The 21,069-nt window shown below is 38.0% G+C and overlaps 1 protein-coding gene across 3 annotated transcripts in view; it reads left to right on the top strand.

Moving 5' to 3' along the window:
- The window catches only part of Glra2 (glycine receptor alpha 2), a 187,797-nt gene that overhangs the window by 159,748 nt on the left and 6,980 nt on the right, over positions 1-21,069 (top strand). The window contains exon 8 of one of the 3 annotated variants that reach the window (XM_050160635.1): positions 20,022-20,047. The exons of the other annotated variants lie outside the window; for them this stretch is intronic. Within the exon in view, the coding sequence (XP_050016592.1) occupies positions 20,022-20,047 (26 nt within the window). The remainder of the gene's footprint in view (positions 1-20,021; positions 20,048-21,069) is intronic. 3 annotated transcript variants of the gene reach the window in all.

The raw sequence follows: 21,069 nt of genomic DNA, 5'->3' as shown, positions 1-21,069 counted from the left end.
GGAGAGGAGAGGAGAGGAGAGGAGAGGAGAGGAGAGGAGAGGAGAGGAGAGGAGAGGATCAAGGGCAGTGCCCCTGGAGTAGCAAGCAGCATGTCAGAAAGAAACAGAGGAAAAGAAGCCTACAAGACAAACACAAACAATGTGGTGCTTTCACTAAAACACAAAGATCTGGGTCCAGAAAAGTGCTGAGAACATAGCACCTGAAGGGCAGGAAGACTTTAATTACTCATGAAATAAAATCTTCTGAAAGGCTTTAGGGATGAATCTATAAATTAGAATTATAGAACTATCCTTCACATTGGAAGGGTCAGATTGGAACAGGGCACAATATCAGGAAAGCACTGCAGTATTTTTATTTAAACACATTCTTAATTGCACCGTTAATTTGAACATAGCTATAAGGCGCTCGGTGAAAGCACAAATCCTTATATATTCACATTAGTTTGCCTTTTGTAATGTTGCTGGAACTAGCTTTCCAAATCAGGGACACTTACTACAAGCTTAGCAAAGCTTGTCTTAAACAAGTAGAAATACGAAAATGAAGTTGTGGCTTGAATTATTAGAGTAACAAGTATTGCCCATCATTGTCATAACAAATCAACAGAAACTTAGTGGCTCAGAACAAGATAAACACTATCTATAACTCCAGAAGTCAGGCACCTAACCCATATCTCATTGAACTTCCAACAACATGTTGCGAGGGCCATGCTGTTTCTAGAAGTCTGTGAAGAGGATTGGCAGATGTGGTGGTTCATCAGAGGAAAGGAGAGAACTAAGCAGGCGTCACATAGAGTAACTTCAGTTGACAGTATTTGTCTAATTACCTGGGAGAGCAGACCCTTCTGAGCATGAAGTCATCTTAAAGAAAGGGGTCCTTATAATGCAGAAGGAGGGAAGACAAGGAGGTTTGCAAGGGCAGAAGAAGTCAGAAGAGGGGGAACTCAATTATGTAGTTGACAGTGAGGAATCTTTGGCCTTCAAAGAGCAGCAGCAACTTGTGGCCTTAAAATCACAAAACTCTGATTAGTGGTCAAAAATGCTTTGTAGAGTTTCATAGATATATGAAGAAATTAGCTCCATGTGGTCAAAAAACATTTTAAGGTTTTTTTAGTGACTCAAGTTTGTTTTAGGGAGGCTTTTAAGCTAATACATATCAGCACGGAGTGAAAACGTAACTTAAGGTGCCAATATACCAAGACTGTGTTACTTTTTGTGTCACTATGACCAAAATACATGGCTGAACAACTTAAAAGGGAGCTGTATTTATTTTGGTTCAGGGTCTAGTCCATCATGACAGGGAAGGAATATGGCAAAGCAGAATAGTTCAGGTTCTGGTGGACCAAGATACACAGAGGGGGTGGTGACAGGAAATAGACATGGATGAGACACATTAAAGGACTGGTAACCAATGATCCCAAACCCCACTGGCTAAGCCCCACCTCCAAAAATTACCAAAATCTTTCAAAATGGCACTAAGCATCCAAAGAATGAATGTATAAGGAACATTTCAGGTTCAAACCATAATGCCATCTTTGGTCCATTTATATGTCTAGAGGAGAATATAATTTTTTACTTTTTCCAGTATCTAGAGTCTACTCACATTGCTTGGCTCATGACTTTCTTTCTCTGGTTTTAAAGCAAGAACATTGCATCTCCTTGATACTTCTCCCATGGTTATGTCTACTTCTGACAACATCTGGGAAAGAGTCCATTTTAAAATCTTTTTGTTGAAATTGGCCTGTCATCTGTATACTAACTCAACTTCTCTACCTTAATCACATCAAGAAAACCCCTTTGCTCTTTAAGGTCGGAAATTCATCGTTTTCAAGTTATTCTGCCATCCACACATATCAATAATTTTTTGCACCTCTGAGAATATACCCCATACATACTCAGTGTAGGCTTTAAATGCTATGAAGAAAATGCTAGAAGGGTCCATAACTAAAGAAAGCTATTGGCTGAAGGCTAAATAGCCAGCATGTCAAATCTTGCAAGGGCAAAAACAAGTCTCAGAGGTTTAAGGTCAGCTTATGACATGATAACCCATTGATTATCAACACACCCTTTATTGATGTTCCACTACTTTCCCATTCCTTCACCACAACTTTTACACTGTCTTCTAAAAAGACCTTTTTTTCATGCAATTCCTCATCTTGAAATTACATTGTAGGAAACCAAAGCAAACTAAGATAGACTGTCCCCTGGGCCAGAGTCCTGATGAGAACCACAGCATACTCTGCTTACCAAATGTCAAACACCTCCTAGAATGCATCCTGTGTCCACACTTTGGCTGAGAATTTAGTAGTGCTGAGTGTGAACCCCGAGGGCAGAATAAGCAATCCAATTCTTCCTACTGAATCTTACAGTTACTGTTGTTAAAGTAGTTCTGTGCCGGCTTTCCCAAACAAGTTGTCAGCTTTCACAAGATAATCCTTTTGATTTCCATTCCTGAAGCCAAGCCTGTGGCTTAGCTCTTTAAATCTTATAAAGACTATGATGGATGTCCGCAGTCTTCCTTTCCGGTCTGGCTCCTAATTGATAGAAGATATTTTGTGGTCACTCAAACTGCAGTTATTTCAACCTAACCGGATTAGCATAAAGATATTGAACTGAATGGAGAACAACCATCCTTTGTCTTCTATCAATGCTATTCTCATTGACAACAAACTCAGATGAGGATGAAGAAACACTTAGGCGAATCTGGAGTTGCTTTCTACAAGTTTGATAAAGTAGCATCTGACACAATCAAATCTATTTAGAAAAATGAATGATTCTGGCTCTGTGTAAGACAGAGTTTAAGAAAATGCTCCCCATCTTAAGCTCTCTTTTTAAGCTGATGGACAACCCTCAAATTTGTTGGCTAAACAGATAGCTTTGAAAGTTTCCTTTATATTGTTCTTTATTAGAAAAGAAAAGATGCTGTAAAAACTGCCTAAAGCGTGTATTCATGCAACTTTAGGGGTTAACAAGAAGAAAAAGACAATTGCAGATAAACTCTAATGCAGCCTAGTTGTTTCTGAGGGAATTCCTGGAAATATAGGTTGTTCTGGGCTTTAAATAAAGCTTATTCTCTAGGGAGAAGCAATGTTCTTATTTATTTTGTGTTAAAGCATTCATAGTAAACCACTGTGTGTTGGTCTTAGTTCTGTGAATAAGTAAGCCTGGACTAAATAATTAAATGGATAGTGGAAGCTACACTCTCAGATGTGGCATTTGCAGCTCATCAGAAAATGGCCTCATCCCACCTTGCTGTTAGAACTCACATCTACATCACAGGAACCTGGAGAGCATCCCATACCTTGAACTTCAGATGGAAGTGAGAGTCGGTATCACAGACATCTCCTTTGATCTAAACCAGACAGGAGCCATGTTTTCCCTGGCCCAGGGGATATTTGGCATCATCTAGAGCCATTTTAGTTTACAACTTTGAGAGCAGATGCTGTATGTGCTGCAGTAATCCAGTCCTGAAACCTGCTAAAGCATCTGTGGTTCATGGGCAAAGAATTATCCATGTACCAAGAATGGGAGTGTTAAGAAAGGTGCACTGTAAGAACCATATGTGCTGCACACACAGAAGACTGAGATTTTTGAGAGATATTTGTTTGTGAACAAAGAAGTCACTTCTGTCATGATAACAACACATATAACCAAAGAAACAAATGACAAATTCCTTTAAATTAGAACACCCTCTATCAGAGAGAGATTTCACTCTTTATGAGGTTCTTTTATTTACACCAGATGGCAAATGCAGGATCCAAATGCTGTTTCTTAGCACACCTGTAACACTCATCAACTATTCCCATGTTCATTCCTTCTCCTGGTTTCCAGAAAGGCATTGGAAAAATATCATTAGGTAGGGCTGTTTTGAACAGCAAAAAACGAGTGCCTGTCACAGTGCCTGGTCCATACTCTGTGCTTCTGTTGAATGAATTCCTAGATTTTATGCGGTGCCTCATAGCTCAGGGATCTGAAAATAGAAATCCAGCCATGTCATTTCTCAGATGGAACATTTGAAGTGTCCAAGGCTATGTGTGCTTAAGAATCCAGAATACTGGAGTTTAGGTCAAAGTACAAGTAAGTCTGGGGAAAATGGACAACTGCTTAGAATAGCACAGTTGAATTCATTATATAAACTTGTTCTCTCATGCTCATATGAAATACCCTCTGGCTCTTTAATTAAAACTATCTTGCATGTTATTTTGATGAACACAATTGCTAGTTAGTGCATAAGGGACTCACAACTACATTATTAAAAATCTGATATAATAAATGCAAGCATTTAGAAAAGAATAGAAAACAGTACCTATGGTTGCTGCTTAACAGAGCTGGGTACCTCCTGTACGGAACTCGAATTTGACTGAAAGAAAACAACAAAAGACAAAAAGAAGAATTACTAGAAAGAAAAACACATGGAACTGTTTGGAAAGCTAGGAAAGTTTGAGTCATCAATGAAAAAGAAACTAGCAAAAACATGGACTGTGCAATGGAAACTGCAAAATGACGCTTCTATATTCCAATAAGGCCTGATCCTAAAGTTTATTCTCACTGGTGCCTGTGTGATCTGTAATTTTTAACATGGAGGCATGCAACTACTTAATAAATTAAATTAAAAAGTGAATTCTGCAACCTTGAATACTAGATGTTTTAAAAGAGATTCTTCTCTAAGAAGCCATTGAAGACATATTGAATACACGCTATTCATCACTAAAATCTACAAAAAGTAAGGTACGAATAGTGTGTAGGACACAACAGTGAGTGTCAGGGTCTATACAAGGTATGACACATAGAGTGGAGGCTCTACAGACTCTTGTGAAATCTTAGTAACTTGTCCGGCATGGTAGGTAGCAATTGCAATGAATTTAAGCATAATTTAATTGGCCTTTTAGTTTACATCAGGACTCTGAAAGGCGTTTGGAAGCTGCTCTTTCAGATTTACCTATGAATAGTATATTCATATCATATGGTAGATGCTCAGAAAATATTTAATGAATGAATGCTTACAGCAAAGAACCTGGGACTATAAAACTGTAATGCAATAGATTCTAAACTCTGAAAAGTGCTTGAAGTCAGTTCAGTGGTCTCCAGCAATTTTTTTAAAAAAAAATAATGAAAATTAGTGCATAGACTAGAAAATTTTATAGTGAATCCTAGTTTGAAAAAGTAAATGCTGCTTAGTTTGGTGTTTATTATGTAAGATATATTAATGAATGTGAGAGCATGTATGTGTTGGTCGGCAGAGAAAAGATTTTGGTACGTGTCTGTTTTGCATCCAACATTGGGTTATTTTCCTTATGACTTTCTCAACTTTGTTCATATATAACTTAAAAAATTACATGTTATTTATAAAATATAGCTTGTGATATATATACATATTTAATATAACAAGCACCATAATCACACCAATCAACATATTCATTGTATCAATGGTTACCATTTGATACTTTTTTTTTTCCTTTTCTCTTTCTTTGTCATAAGAATACGTAAGTTTGGGCTGGACGGATGGCTCAGCTGTTAAAGGCTAGGCTACAACCAAAAATAGAAAAGAATACTCAAGCTCTGCTCTCTCAGCAAATCTCAAGTGTATGTATGGTACAGTGTTTCAACCTGTCCTTACATTACTGTGCATTAGATCCCTACAATTTGTTTAGTTGGCATTACTGAAGCATTTGAAACTTTGACTAGCATCCCTCATTTTTCTTCCTCTTGGTCTAGCAACCACATTATTGTTTTGATGAATTTGATTATCTTGGACACCACAAAAGTATGATCATGTGGTATCACATCACAAATGTGTTTTGAAAGCCAGGTAAGCAAACTGGGGTTTCTCTCTCTTAAACCTTCTCAGACACGTTTAAGATGCAGGTCTAAATCCAGAAGGAAGGGCCCTGAGATTCTCTTGCTACAATGGCAATGACAGAACCTGTTTCTCGTACCATTGTATCTCACAAAACTCATTAGGCCTTGTCATCCTGTATCCCCAGCTGTGGACTTTGATGCCCACAATCCAGTGGGCTCATCACTTGGTGACCTGTGCTTTTTGGTGTTGAAGCTGTGTCATATTCAGCTGGGTATGTTTGTTTAATTACAAGGCACACAATTGGTGGGAAGGAATTAACTTCAGCCTAGTCATTCAGACTATTGTCTGTGAAAACCGGTGTTCCAAGACCCACAGGAGCCATTCTTTATGCTGCTCCCTAAATCTATTGCACTAACAGTTTTGGAAAGGACGAGAGACAATGCCTAAGCTCTTTGCTACATGCCTTCATGCACATTTACTTATACAGGAGCTCAGTTGACCAACAATTAAATCAACAGATACTGGAGTTATTTTCACCTTGTGATCAATCTCTGTCTTCTATGGCTTACTGCAATCAATCTTCCCTGGGGAACTAGAGACCGGTTATGTTGCTGTAGTCTTAAATCTGGTAACCATAGTAATGAACCATAAAGGGAGATGCACTCCAGATATTTTCTTTTTAAAACAAGTTTATCTATTATTTTCTATTTTCCTTTTTTATGAAAGGTGCTTATACGAAGTTAGAGCTGGGGCGCTAATTTATAAAAAGGTCACAGGAAGGTGGAAGAGAGCTGGAACTCAGATGACTTGCAAAACTAAACAAAAAAAATGAGAATTATCCAATGTGGATTGTTTCTAGTTCATTCTGCTGCTTTGAGTGTCCTTGGGAGAAGCCACAGGAAAGTACCTCCTGATGGTTTATAGTGTTCACCTGCATCAGTAACTGCCAATTTAAAAACAGAACTTCAGCCCCTGTTCACTTGGAAAAAAAGAAGAAGAAGAAGAAGAAGAAGAAGAAGAAGAAGAAGAAGAAGAAGAAGAAGAAGAAGAAGAAGAAGAAGAAGAAGAAGAAGCTAGCTTAAGAGGATTATGCAGATAATTTAGAGGTATACAAGATTGGTCAGAGCTGGTGGGATGTTGTTTTTGCACCTGATTTACATGTATATTCAGCAGGTGTGGAAAGCAATGCCAGCCCATAGGTGCCCACTGCTCAAAACCTCTTAAGTCTTTTCCAAGCCGTAAGTGGGTAATTGCAGCCTTAACTTAACCGATCTTTTCCAAGTTGGTAGAAAGGCATCCAGGGCAAGACAAAATACAGACTTGATCTTATTGATCAAGTTCTCAGTTCTTGAGTTATTGACTCCCTGCAGAAACAAACAATGTACCAAATAGACTTTGACTATTAACACTATTGACTTCTCTCCCTCTGAGCAACTGCTAGCAGAAACTAAGCAGAAGAAGGGGAAAAGTGGCTATTAGGAAGGTTGTATTGTTGTTTCTAGCCTATAGGTTTCTATGTATTTGGTTTGTTAGACTCTCGGAGTACATCCAATTCAATGAGTCATTTTCTTTACTTAATGCAAGACTGTAGGAGATTTTTAAGTTTTCATGCCTTATATCTTAAATATTTGATATTAGATACTTCACAAAAGTTATACCACAACTAAACTATTGTTATTGGCTCAACTATATTGGAGCATGTTTATCAAAACTGAATGAAAATAATCAGAAAATTCTGGGAGTTAATGCATGTATATAGCTTAGTGCATATGTCTTTCATAAATGTCAGTCTTCACCTTTAGTATGGCTTACTCCCTTAAACTTATTACTTAAATAATTTCTACATACAGTCAGTCTTCTCTGAGTGGGAGGTAACTAATTATATAGTCTCTTAAACCACTCAGTATTCCCAGCAAATATTCAATACTTGCCTATCTCTAACATCCAGGAATTCATGATCTTTCAACATGGTAAATTCCATATTCAATTGTACAGATTTAATGGTTCATTCCCATTTTGAGTTTAATTCTGGCTCCTCCCAATGTCAACAATTATTTTTGATTTGTTTCCTTGAAACCATTAGTATAAATATAAATCCAATTTCATAAAGTCTCTCTGCCCTTTAGAAAATAACTCTCGTATGATCCAGTTATATTTCATCTCAAGCCCAACATTTCTTGTCCCTTCTACAGTTCCTCATAGGGTATGCAGTCAGGAATATTCAGTACCATGAAAGCATCCCTTCACCCTTCGCCACACTCTTAATGTGTCCTTTATTTTATGAACCTGTCCTTTTTCCTATTCACTGACTTATAGACTGTGGTCTATAAGCTGGTGTATCAATGAGAAACCTTTGAGAACTTAAACAACAAGGTCCTGATACACTAACAATTATAAAAGGACTCGAATAGAGTTCAATAGTATTGAAGCTGGTGAGTGCAGGTTAGAACACATACAAAAAAAAAAGGAATCAAATTTGCGTAGTCAAGAAAATAGCTCTGTCTCCTTCTTCTTTGTTCCTCTCCAATTCTTACTACATTACCATGATCACTAAATACTAATTGAAGAATGCTATAATAATTTTCATCAAATTGTTGTTTTGTAGTTAAAATACTGGAGGAAAAGAATATTTCTCTCCATTATGTTTAGTCAGGAAAATACAGAAAAGCTTTATCAAAATAAGAAATCTCACAAACTAATTAGGATTAAATAAATGTGCAAGTGACCAAAAGAAGCAACAGCGAAAGGGAGGGGATTCGCCTGAAGCTCTAGATGGTAAGCCAAATGGTCACGGAAAAATCTTTAGAAGCCAACATATCAAAGTGGAATGAGAATGTAAAAGGCCACAAAATTCTGAAGTACCACATGCATAAGGACTCCCAGCAATAGTAACCCTGGCTTACTTTCCATCTTCCAAATTCCTAAAGATTGTATCCTGACAAATTTCAACCCCAAGCCAATACAGAGGTGAATTCTTGGAAATGTAGTTTGTCATGGCCTTCTACAGGAGCTTCTACAGGTGTGGTGGTGCGAGAAAGAGAGAGAGAGAGAGAGAGAGAGAGAGAGAGAGAGAGAGAGAGAGAGAGAGAGACTAATAGTCTGGAGAATTTCACCAACAGGATCGTCCAACTTAGACATCAACAAGTGCTTGGTGTGGTTTGCCACTGGTGCTATTGTCAGTATTTTGAATTTAGGAGTAGGAGCATCCCCTGATTACCTGTGCCCTGCATTCTCGGTGCTCACATTGTACCCAGAACAGATGTCAAATGATGTTAATAACTGACCAGATGGAAGATGTTCACCTTCATGCTTCTTTGAATTTAGTGTGTCTTCTGAGTCTTCTAGAGTAAAACTGACAGAAACTACTAGGAAAGAATTTCCATATGTAAGGAGTCTATAAGTGGTCATTAGGGAGATGAGAAATTATTGAAACGTAATTAAGCTCCAGAATAGAAGCAGCAGGCCAATAGCATCATAGTACAGCAGAAGTCAATGGTGGCTTTAGGATTTGTGGTGCCTGGAGAGAAATAAAAATGAAGGGACTTTGTTTATAAATTATACATTCCAAGATCACTATACGTTAGGCTAAGCACAAGGTTCTTCTAAACACTGGATCTTATGTATATGTGTAATGTACATTCCCGTGCTAACTCTGGTAGTAGTTATCAGTATTAGAAGAGGAGGAGAGCATTACGACCCTTATTTTCATTATGTTTCCTGACTGGCATGAAGACTCTTAAACATGTGCACCACCTAGAGATTGGTCTCAAGGCAATACAGTAGCCATTATTAGAAGCTTATATTCACAAATGCAGAAAATGGCTAAATAACTCACCTCTTCATTTTAAAGATGAAGAAATAAAAAAGCAAAAACGTTGAGGCACTATCTATCCCAAACTGAAAGTTACAAAGTAGAAAAGATGTTAATTTCACCCAAGCCATTTAACTTCCAGACCAGACCAGTATTTTCCTCTCCTTTTCTGTAATGGCCAAGAGACTGGATCTTGAGTAAGAGGGAAGAGATGGAAGTTCTTTGAGAGAAAGAATGAACTAGAAAATGTAGGAAGGACATTGTTGGATGGAGAAAACTGTCAAGCAGGAGAAAATAGCTGCCTCCCTCTCCTCCTCCACAAAGTACTACTTTTCTGAGCCTTTAGTCGGAATTAATAGTCTCATTCTCAACAAAATAACTGAAGTGACTTTGATACAGTACAAGAAATAAGTATCTACTGAGTGAAGACAATAGTCAATATTGGCTATCAAAACCCAGAGCTCTTTAATGTGAGCAAGAAATACATTTTAAATAATAAGAAGATAAATGGAAATAAGTATTAAAACCCAATAGGCAACTAAAGTTACACTAGGGGCAAAGGTTTGTCATTGGTAATTTACACACAGCCGTGTGTATCTCAATACTACTACCATAAGTACCTTCATTAACTTTGGATAATTAATGCTCACCTGAATCCCCCATATCTTTGTCTCTGTGTATGTGTATATCAGTAATCTCTTATACTCTATTTAGATATCTATGGTTATTGTTCATCATTGTGTTTTCAGTGCTTACTGTATTTTTTATATTTTGTTCAGTTGAAGGATTCTCTTTTTTCACATTTTATTATTTTTTTAAATAAAGCAAACTATCTTTTTATTTTACACAACAATCTAAGTTCCCACTCCCCTGTTCCTCCCACGTCCTCCACCTAAACCCCTAACTTACCCCTCATCCACTCCTCAGAGAGGGTAAGGCACATTGCTTTGTGGAAGGTCCAAGGCTCTCCCTACTATATCTAGGCTGAGCAAGGTATCCCTCCAAAGAGAATAGTTTCCTAAAAAGCCAGTACAACCAGTAGAGATAAGACCTGGTGCCACTGCCAGTGGCCCCGCAGTCTGCCCCAGCAATGCAACTGTCAACCACATTCAGAGGGACTAGTTTGAACGTATGCTGTTTCCTTCCCTATCTGGCTGGAGTTGGTGAGCTCACATTAGCTCAGGTAAACTGTTTCAGTGGATATCTCTATTATGGGCTGGATCTCTTTGCTCATATTCTCTTTCCTTCCACACTTCAACTGGACTTTGGAAGCTCAGTTCAGTGCTCCGATGCAGGTCTCTGCCACTGTTTCCATCAATTGCTGGGTGAAGGTTCTATAGTGACATTTAAGATATTTATCAGTCTAAATATAGGACAAGGCCAGTTCTGGCACACTCTCCCTTATTGCTTAGGGTCTTAGGCTGGGGTCATCCTTGTGGATTCCTGGGAATTTCTTTAGTGCCAGGTTTCTTACTAGCCTCATAATGGCTCCCTCAATCAAAATATCTCTTTATTTGCTCTCATCTTTGTCCTTCCTCAATCTCAACTATCTCATTCCCTCAAGTTCTCCTCCCCTTCCCCTTCTCCCCTTGTCTTCCCCTTCTTTCCTCCTTACTCCCTCCACCCCCATGCTCCCAATTTTATCAGGCGATCTTCTCTATTTATCTTTTCCAGGTAGATCTATGTATGTTTCTCTTAGGGTTCACCTTGCTACTTGCTTCTCTGGGATCATGAACTATAGGCTCAATATCCCTTGCTTTACAGCTAGTATCAACTTATGAGTGAGTACAAACCATGTTCATCTTTCTGGGTCTGGGTTACCTCACATAGTTTCTAGTTCCATCCATCTGCATAAAGATTTCAAGATGTCACTGTTTTTTTACTGCTGAGTAGTACTCTAAAGTGTAAATATGCCACATTTTCTTTATCCATTCTTCGGTTGAGGGGCATCTAGGTTGTCTCCAGGTTCTGGATGTTACAAATAAAGCTGCTATGAACATAGTTGAACAAATGTCCTTGTAGCATGATTGAGCATCTTTAGTTATATGCCCAAGAGTGGGTCCTGAGGTATATCAGTTCCCAATTTTCTGAGGAACTGTCACACTGATTTCCAAAGTGATTATACAAGTTTGTATTCCCACCAGCAATGGAGGAATTTTCCCCTTACTCCACATTCTCTCCAACATAAGCTGTCATTGGTATTTTTAATCTTAGCCATACTGACTGGTGTAAAATGGTATATCAGAGTGTTTTGATTTTCATTTCCCTGATGGCTAAGGATGTTGAACATTTCCTTAAGTGTCTTTTGGCCATTTGAGATTCTTCTGTTGAGAATTCTCTGTTTAGTTCTCTACCCTACTTTTTAATTGGGTTATTTGGAATTTTGATATCTAATTTCTTTGGGTTTTTTTTTTCTTTTTGGTTTTTCGAGACAAGGTTTCTCTGTAGTTTTGGTGCCTGCCCCGGAACTAGCTTTTGTAGACCAGGCTGGCCTCGAACTCCCAGAGATCCACCTGCCTCTGCCTCCCAAGTGCTGGGATTAAAGGTGTGAGTCACCATTGCCCAGTGATATTTAATTTCTTGAGGTCTTTATATATTTTGGAAATCAGTCCTCTGACTGATGTGGGGATGGTGAAGACCTTTTCCCATTTAGCAGGCTAGCTTTTTTGTCTTATTGACTATGCCCTTTCCTTTATAGAAGCTTCTCAGTTTCAAGAGGTTCCATTTATTTATTGTTGCTCTCAGTGTCTGTGCTACTGGGGTTATATTTAGGAAGTGGTCTCCTGTACCCATGCTTTGAAGGCTACTTCCCACTTTCTCTTCTATCTGGTTCAGTGTGGTCAGATTTATATTGAGGTCTTTAATCTGTTTGAACTTGAGCTTTGTGCACGGGGATAGATATGGATCTATTTTCATTCTTCTACATGTTGACATCCAGTTATGCCAGCACCATTTGTTGGAGATGTTTTCTTTTTTCCATTGTATAATTTTAGCTTCTTTGTCAAAAATCAGGTATTCATAGGTGCATGGATTAATGTCCGGATCTTTGATTTGTTTCCATTGGTCAAACTTGGTTTTTATGGCAATATCAAGCTATTTTCAATACTGTAGCTCTGTAATAGAACTTGAAGTCAGAAATGGTGATCCCTCTGGAAGTTCTTCTATTGTGCAGGATTGTTTTGGCTATCCTGAGTTTTTCATTTTTTCCATATGAAGTTGATTATTGCTCTTTCAAGTCTGTGAAGAATTGTGTCAGGATTTTGATGGGTATTACATTGAATCTGTAGATTGCTTTTGGTAAGATTACCATTTTTATTATGTTGTTCCTACCTATCCAAGAGCATGAAAGATCTTTCTGTTTTCTGATATCTTTGTTCAAATAGGAGTGGCAGCGGGGCTGCATCCCCAGCACTCCGGCCGCCTGCTAGCTCATGCCCGAAATAACAACACACAAATTGTATTCTTTTAAACACTGCTTGCCCATTATATCTAGCCTCTTCTCGGCTAACTCTTGCACCTGGACTAGCCCATTTCTAATAATCTTACCGGGAAGATTCTAGCCTATGTCCATCTTGAGTTGGAGCTTCATCGCGTGTGTCTCTGAGAGCAGAGCTATCTCGCGTCTGTCTGAGGAGTCTTACCTCACTTCTCTTCCTCCTGTTTACTCCTCCCACCTATGTTTTAACCTATCAGGGCAAGCAGTTTCTTTATTTAATTAACCAATGGAATCAACAGATTGATATATGACACTCCCACATCATATCTTCTTCAATTTCTTTCTTCGAAGACTTAGAGTTCTTGTCAAATATGTCTTTCACTTCTTTTGTTAGAGTTCTTGTCAAACATGTCTTTCACTTCTTTTGTTAGAGTTCTTGTCAAACATGTCTTTCACTTCTTTTGTTAGAGTTACCCCAAGATATTTTGTTATTTGTGGCTATTGTGAAGGTTGATATTTCTCTGTTTTCTTTCTCAGCTTTTTTATCATTTGTATATAGAAAGACTACTTTTTTTTTAGTTGCTCTTGTATTCTACCCTATTACTGAAGGTATATATCAGATGTAGGAGTTCTCTAGTAGAGTTTTGGGTGTCACTTATGTATACTATCATATCATCTACAAATAACTTCAAATAAATTCTACCTTTCCTGTTTGGATCCCCCTGATCTTCTTTTATTGTCTTATTGCTGAGCCAGAACTTCAAGAGCTATGTTAAATAGATATGGAGCAAGTGGACAGCCTTGTCTTGTTCCTGATTTTAGTGGGAGCGCTTTGAATTTCCTTCCATTTACTTTAATGTTGGCTGTCAGCTTGCTTTATATTGCTTTTATCATGTTTAGATATGTTCCTTGTATCCATGATCTCTCCAAGACCTTTATCATGAAGGAGTGTTGGATTTTGTCCAATGTTTTTTCAGCCTCTAATGAGATGATCATTTTTTTTCAGTTTATATGGTGGATTACATTGATAGGTTTTAGTATGTTGAACTATCCTTGCATCTCTGGGATGAAGCTGACTTGATCATGGTGAATGATTTTTTTAATGTGTTCTGGGATTCTGTTTGCCAGTATTATTTTGAGTATTTTTGCATCAATATTCATGAGTGAGATTGGTCACTCACCTCTTGGTCCTCTCTATGTAGTAGCAGGCTATGCTTCAGAGTTTCACTGAAGTTTCAGGGGGAATAGGCATGTTTGGGGGCGGGGTGGGATTGAAGCTTACAGGGTCTGATGGATGGGATGGGTGTATTCCAGCAGCCTGCCTTCAGGAAACTCTCCTGCTGACTGACTAAAGAATCTGAGGCAGGTGAGGGAGGAGCCAAGGGTTTTGCAGCAGTATGGAGGACCTAGAGAGTGGTGTGTCCTGCTGAGTGACTGATCACTCACCTCTTTGTCCTCTCTGTGTGGTAGCAGGCTGCCCTTTCAGAGTTTCACTGAGGTTGCAGGAAGGATAGGTGAGTTTGGGGGCAGGGTGGTACTTGTATCTTACACAATCTGATGGATGAGATGGGGGTATTGGAGCAGCCCTCTTGGTCCTCTCTGTGTAGTAGCAGGCTGTGTTTCAGAGTTCCATTGAGGTTGCAGGAAGGATAGGCGAGTTTGGGGCTGGAGTCTTGTAGCTTGCAGGGTTCAGTGGATGGGATGGGGGTACTCCAGTAGCCTAGCTGCAGGAAACTCTCCTGCTGGCTGGCTAAAGAAGCCAAGGTGCTTACTCTATTTATAATAGAGTTTTATAAAGCATTACTATTGATTCTGTGGACTGTTTTTGAGGTGTCCTCGACTTTCATGAATTTTTCCTTTCAAAAATTATCGTTTATTGATAAATAGAATGGTTGTGTTGTGTTGTCTTCCAAGTAGCTACCTGGCACAATGAAGGTCTCGGTGAACCAACGCAAAGGAAGAAGCCAGTCATGCCTAAAAGATACTTCCTATTTCTCTCCCTTTTGCCCCTTTGACAAGTTCTTTACTGAGTGGCATAAACAAAAAATGGATATTAAGTAGTCCACTGCCTTGTCTTAATTCTTATAAATATAGCCATGGCAAGTTTTACCTATCACTGATAATTTTATATTGAAATAACTAAAGCATTTTAAGAACATCGTCAGTTGCTTTCTGTTTATATTCTTTTGCAAACTTTACCTGTCTGTAAGTCTGCCTTAATCTTTATTTGTACATATTTTCCTTTATCGTTCAGACTATCTCATCATAGAATTTTAAAATTGTGATCATGTTTGACTATATAGAACATAGACATCAAAAAAGGTTGAATATAAATCACTTTATATGGGTCAAATCTGGAATTAAGTGAGCTAGGGTTTCGTAGCTAATGGAAGGTCTGTCTATAAAGTGAAAAAAATCCACCAGGCAATCAAGAAGGACTTACCAAGGATTTATTAAGCATGTATTAGAAACCCAGTTCTGAATCCAATATCAAAGAAATTACACACCACTTTATCTCTCTTGTATAACTCTGATATGTAGTTCATAAAGAAATACACTTGTGCTTCATTTTATAACAGATTGATAAGTAAATGTGATTCTTGAAAATTGTTATCTTGAGAAGGTTATGACATTGGTATCCTTCTGTGGCATCATTATTGAGGTGAAGCAAGAAGTTTATTTTTTGAACAGGAGATAACATCCCCTATCAACAAATCATTACAGTGCTCGTAGTTCTTCATTAGTATAATTCATTTAACTGGATAAATATTGGACCCCTAGACAATAATGCTGCATCTCGCTAAGCTAAGAAAATAAACAGGTATCTCATTTCAGAGAGGTAGATTACCTGGCATGGCTTAGGAAATAGTTTCCACCAATATCACATTTCGATTGACATTTTAGAAAAGATTTGTTTATTTTATACATGCATGTGTTGTGTGTGCATGCTTGTGTGTTTGTGTGCACCACATGCATGTGGGTGACCATAGAGGCTACTGGACATGTGATTCCCTGGAACTGGAGTTATAAGCAGTTGTGAACCACCTGATATGGGTGGTGCTGGGATCTGATACTGGGCCATATAAGAGCAGTAAGCACTCTTAACTGCTATCCATCTATCCAGCCCCCTGGATTGCTATTTTATGTTCATTTTAGGTGTTTTATATTTTTATTTTTTGGATTACAATATAATTGCATTTCACCCTTTCTGTTCTTCCTTCCAAACCTTCCCATAGTCCCCTCCCCACTCTCCTTCAAATTCATGGCTTCTTTTTTTCACTAATTATTATTGCATATATACATGTATATGCATATATATACAAATTCCTTGATATAAGGTTCTTGATCTGTATAATATCACTTATATGTATGCTTTCAGGACTGACCATCTGGCATGGGACAATCAACTACCCTTTTTTTTATTAAAAATAGATTCTTCTCTTATACAACAAATCCCAACCACAGTTTCCTATCCCTCAACACCTCCCAGTTGCCTCCCACCTCCCCTCTCCCACATATCCACTCCCTCTCCATTTCCTTTCACAAAGGAGCAGGCTTCCAAGAGACAACAACCAAACCCAACAAAACAAGATACAAGACAAGGTGAAAGCCCTCCATTCGAAACTGGACAAGGCAACCCAGAAGGAGGAAAGGAGACTTAAGAGCAGACAAGAGACAGAGACACACCTGCTCGCTTTGTTAGGCATCCCACAAGAACACCAAACTATACAATTGTAATGCATATGCAAAGAAACTAGCTCAGACCCATACAGGCTCTGTGATTGTTGCTTCAATCTCTATGAGCCCATGGGAGCTCCGCTTAGTTGTGTCTGTAAGCCGTGTTCTTCGGTGTCCTCCACCCCCTCTGACTCCTACAAAATCGACTTTTGCATCAGAGAAGAAAGATAGCATTTACTCAGGAGCACATTAGCATATTCAAGCCTACATTTTCATAATATTTCTAATTTTATTTTATGCCAAGACTTCTAGTTTGACTACTAGCCCTAAAAACCCGAAAATTTGGCACAACGACTCAAACAGCCTGTTCCAGTTACTGGGTATTATAAATCACTTCAATGCAAGGGCACAAACAACCTACATAGTGTTGTGCTCAGGAATTTGGAAGGAGCAGAGCAAGGATGACTTTTCACTGCTACATGATTTCTGGAATCTCGGCTGGAAGACTCAAAGGTTGTCTACTACTTGACAAGTGGGAATTAGGCATCTGTACCTTATAAACTCACATGTCGGGTGATTAGGAGCTCCTGAGACTGAGACTGCTAATTAGAGTGCCCATGTATGGCCTTTCATGTGGCCTAGCGTCAACAGAGCAGCTGCAGGATATTGGGCTTTTTAATAGGGCAGCTCCTGAATCCAAGCGCGTATGAGCCAGGAAACAGGGCAGACTCTCTGTCTCCTATTTAAACTATCACGGGAATTCACAAATTGTCGTGTTACTGCATTCTTTTAGTGACAAGCAAGTCACGGGCTTTTCCAGACCAATATGTGGGAATATAGATCCCTAGCTCTCAGAAGCAGAAGTTTCAAAATCTCATCAAAGAAAACATGGGGAAGGGAGATGTGCTAGAGGTCATTTTTGATAAACATATTCTGCCCCAATATTCTATTTCTCCTGTGTACACAAGTCATACTTGTATTTACTCTCAAACCCAAGAAAATGCACATCTACACGAATAGTAAGCTAGAAAGCTGCTTTTTTTCCTTTTTTTCTAATGTTATTTTTCTACATAAGGAAAACAAGTTAATAACTTATAAAAAAGCTTCGCAGAGGAAAGTGAGTGCAATTATAGAATTAAAAGACATTTCAAAACTCAGGATCTCACTACTGACCTCAGACAAGATACCTCAGGTTGAGCTCTGTTGACAGAGTTTAGTATGAAACCTTATGAAATAAGATATTGAATAGAAAATGTGAAGATGTGTGTACTGCCACAGACATTTCTCTTCAAAATTAGTGAAAATGAGTGATGCGCAGCAATCAACGGTTAACAGGAATTCTAGAATGTGGAAAAGTTTGGATTGTCAGATCCTTGGTTGTGGATACATCCATGGAAGTTGTTCTATGTGTTTTTGTCTCTGTTTTCTGGGTGCTTATTCTGTTATTTGGTTAGTGTTTCTTCCTAAGACATGATATTTGTTCGTAACTAAGTAACACTTGTAAACTATTTTCCCCACCACAGAAGACTAAGGGCTCTAAAAATCCTTTTCATTATGCACTGTCTTTGCTGCTTTCAAGCTAAACAGGTACAATTCCCTTATCTGTTGGAGCTCTGGGGATATCGATTTATAATTCATGTCATTAGACAGAAGTCATAGCCATAAATCTCTTCGGGATAAGCCCAGTATCCATTTGACAAGAACATATTTTAGAGATCTACTCCACAGCATGCTTAAGTTAATAATAATGTGTTATATATTTCAAAATTGCTAAGACAACCATGTAGGTGCTGTTACCCAAAAAATGATAACTAATAAATGCAGGATGATTTAGCTTGGTATAAACATAACAAACAATACATTTTCAAAACCTTACATTATTCTCCATAAATGTGTAGTTATTATTTGTCAATTGAAAATAAACCTTTCTCGAGCCAGAAATAGTGGTGCCCACCTGTATTCCCTGCACAGCAGTGACTGGAGCAAGCAGATTGTGAGTGTGTGGACAGCCTGGATTACTTGGTGAGACCTTAACTCAAATACAGAAAGAAAACTGACTTTCTTAACCCAAGGCTCCTTCTAAGGCTTTTGTGGCACAAATTCTTAGAAGTTTGCTCTTTGAAGGAGATGAATTGCCAGGCCTGCTCTTACAATTCTAGCAAGACTTTCTGTCACTTCAATGAGCTCTCAAGGCATTCATTTAGATAGTTTTCAAGTTTTAACAAAGAAATCTTACAGACCCACTCTTGATATGGTCTTTCTCTTGAGGCCTGTTACTATTTAAAGACCTTTTAAAAGCTCAAAAAAAAATGACTCTGGATCCTTTATATTTCTTCTAACATCTAGTAGTACTTTTAATACCTATACTATTCTTTCTGGAAATCTTTTTAGCTAGATCATCAGAATTATAACATATATATTCTATTTTCACATTGTCATAGGATAGTGGATGAACTTTCCACTTTCTAGATTGCAACAAATGCTTACTTCCTTTTTCAGGCTTGTAATCATCTCCTTGAAACACTCCCAGTTTCTTCTGGTGCCTGGTCCCAGAGACAATGCTACAATATTTAGGTATTGGGGATACTATCTATTATGAACATGGCTGTATATTACTTTATGATGAAGTACCCCAAATCTTAGTGGCCTAAAATAATGATAATCGGTTCTTTATCTCTCACAGTTGCCACGTGGGAAGATTTTGGGAAGGCCTCAGTTGAGGTGCTTCAGCTTAGGGTTTAACCCTGGATGCAGCTAGACAGCAGAAGGAACTGAAATACTTAGCAGCTGAGTACTGTTTAAGTTCATTTGCTCTCTCTACATGGGCTCATTATTTTTTTTTTTTTTTTGCATTTTAGCTTTCTCCAAGCAGTCAGACAACTGGTGTACGTCTAAATGCACATCCTAGAAAGTCAGAATGAAACGCCAGTGCTTATTCTGACCAAGCTTCTGAAATTAACTAGTGTCAGTTTAATCATGTTCTGTTGAGTAGAAGCAAGACAAAGACTCATTTAGGAAGAGATTTAGACTCCCATGCAGTTTGAGAATGGTCTCCGGGGTAAGTTTATGAGATCCCACCCAAAGATCCAAAGGAGAACTACTCTATAAAGCTGTGGAATGTTCAGCTAACATCAGCATCACTTTATCTTCAGCATCATAATGGATTTATTCTGAATCCATGATCATTTGCAAAAGTTGCTCTATGTAAAAAAAATGAAAACAAAAACTGAAGAAATATTTAAAATTTGAAATTTAAGGGTCTTGGTTGAAGGTTGACTTTTACCATAAGTTGTCTTTAGGATTTCTGCCTTGAAAAGAGTTTTAAGTAGAAAGGTGACCAGTTATGCGTTAACATGTAACCAAGTATATACCTCCAGGTGAGATGGCTCCAAATATTTCCATCTCAATTATATTTTTCTTTAGCCAAAAAATGATCTTCTGTACTGTCTTCTTTCTCATCATCCATCTAGTAATTTACATTGGAAGCTGACCTCGATGATTTGAAATCTGTTTTAGAAATGTTTATGTTAATGTTTGTGTGTATATGTAGAGGTATGTAATATGTGTCTGTGTATCTTTTGTTAACTACTGTTTTTTCCAATAAAATGCAAACATTTTAAAAATGTCTTCTTACGGTCATCTCCCTACCATCTATCTTGCACTTAATGAAAATTCTATAAATTTTGGTTGAAATGTAAGTACATGAATGCCAAGTAATTCATAAATAAAACTCAGAAATTCTTTCTTCAAAAATCAATGATAGGTGGCCCTAGCAGGTTTATAATTTCAGCATTTGGTGGACTGAGTCAGGAGACTCTGAAGTTAAGACCAGCCTAGATTACAAAGTATGACTGTTTAATAAACCCAGTGATGCCAATATTCTCTCTTGAAAAAATAAATGACCCATTGCTGGTGTGAATTTTCTGTGAAAAAAATGTTTTTTTTTCATAACCTATTTAAAAGGCTGAAAATATTGATTTATTTCACCACCTGTCATTAACTAACAAGGGATTCTGGTCCACTTTATTAATTTTAACTTTATCCAGAAAATCTTAGTCAGACCCATCATCCATAATTGGGAAAGGAAACCATTTAAGGCTTGATATAGATAAACATTCACAAATGTCTAAGACTTCTAGTGTCTTCCACATCATATAGCTTGTATTCAGACCAACTTGGTCTTGAATCCCAGCTTTAAGATTTCTTAATAATACATCATTACAAAACCATGTAGCATTCCTTGGCCTCAGTTTCTCTTGTGATTTACAAGGTTGGTCTCCCAATGAAATTGACTACATATATAAGTACATAATATGTAGTCATAAACAAAACATTGTACTTATCTAA

Source organism: Alexandromys fortis, unplaced genomic scaffold, assembly GCF_014885135.2.
Source record: "Alexandromys fortis isolate MF-2015 unplaced genomic scaffold, M_Fortis_MF-2015_v1.1 scaffold_120, whole genome shotgun sequence".
In the NCBI taxonomy this organism is placed as follows: domain Eukaryota; kingdom Metazoa; phylum Chordata; class Mammalia; order Rodentia; family Cricetidae; genus Alexandromys; species Alexandromys fortis.
This window is presented reverse-complemented; position numbering and strand designations above follow the sequence as displayed.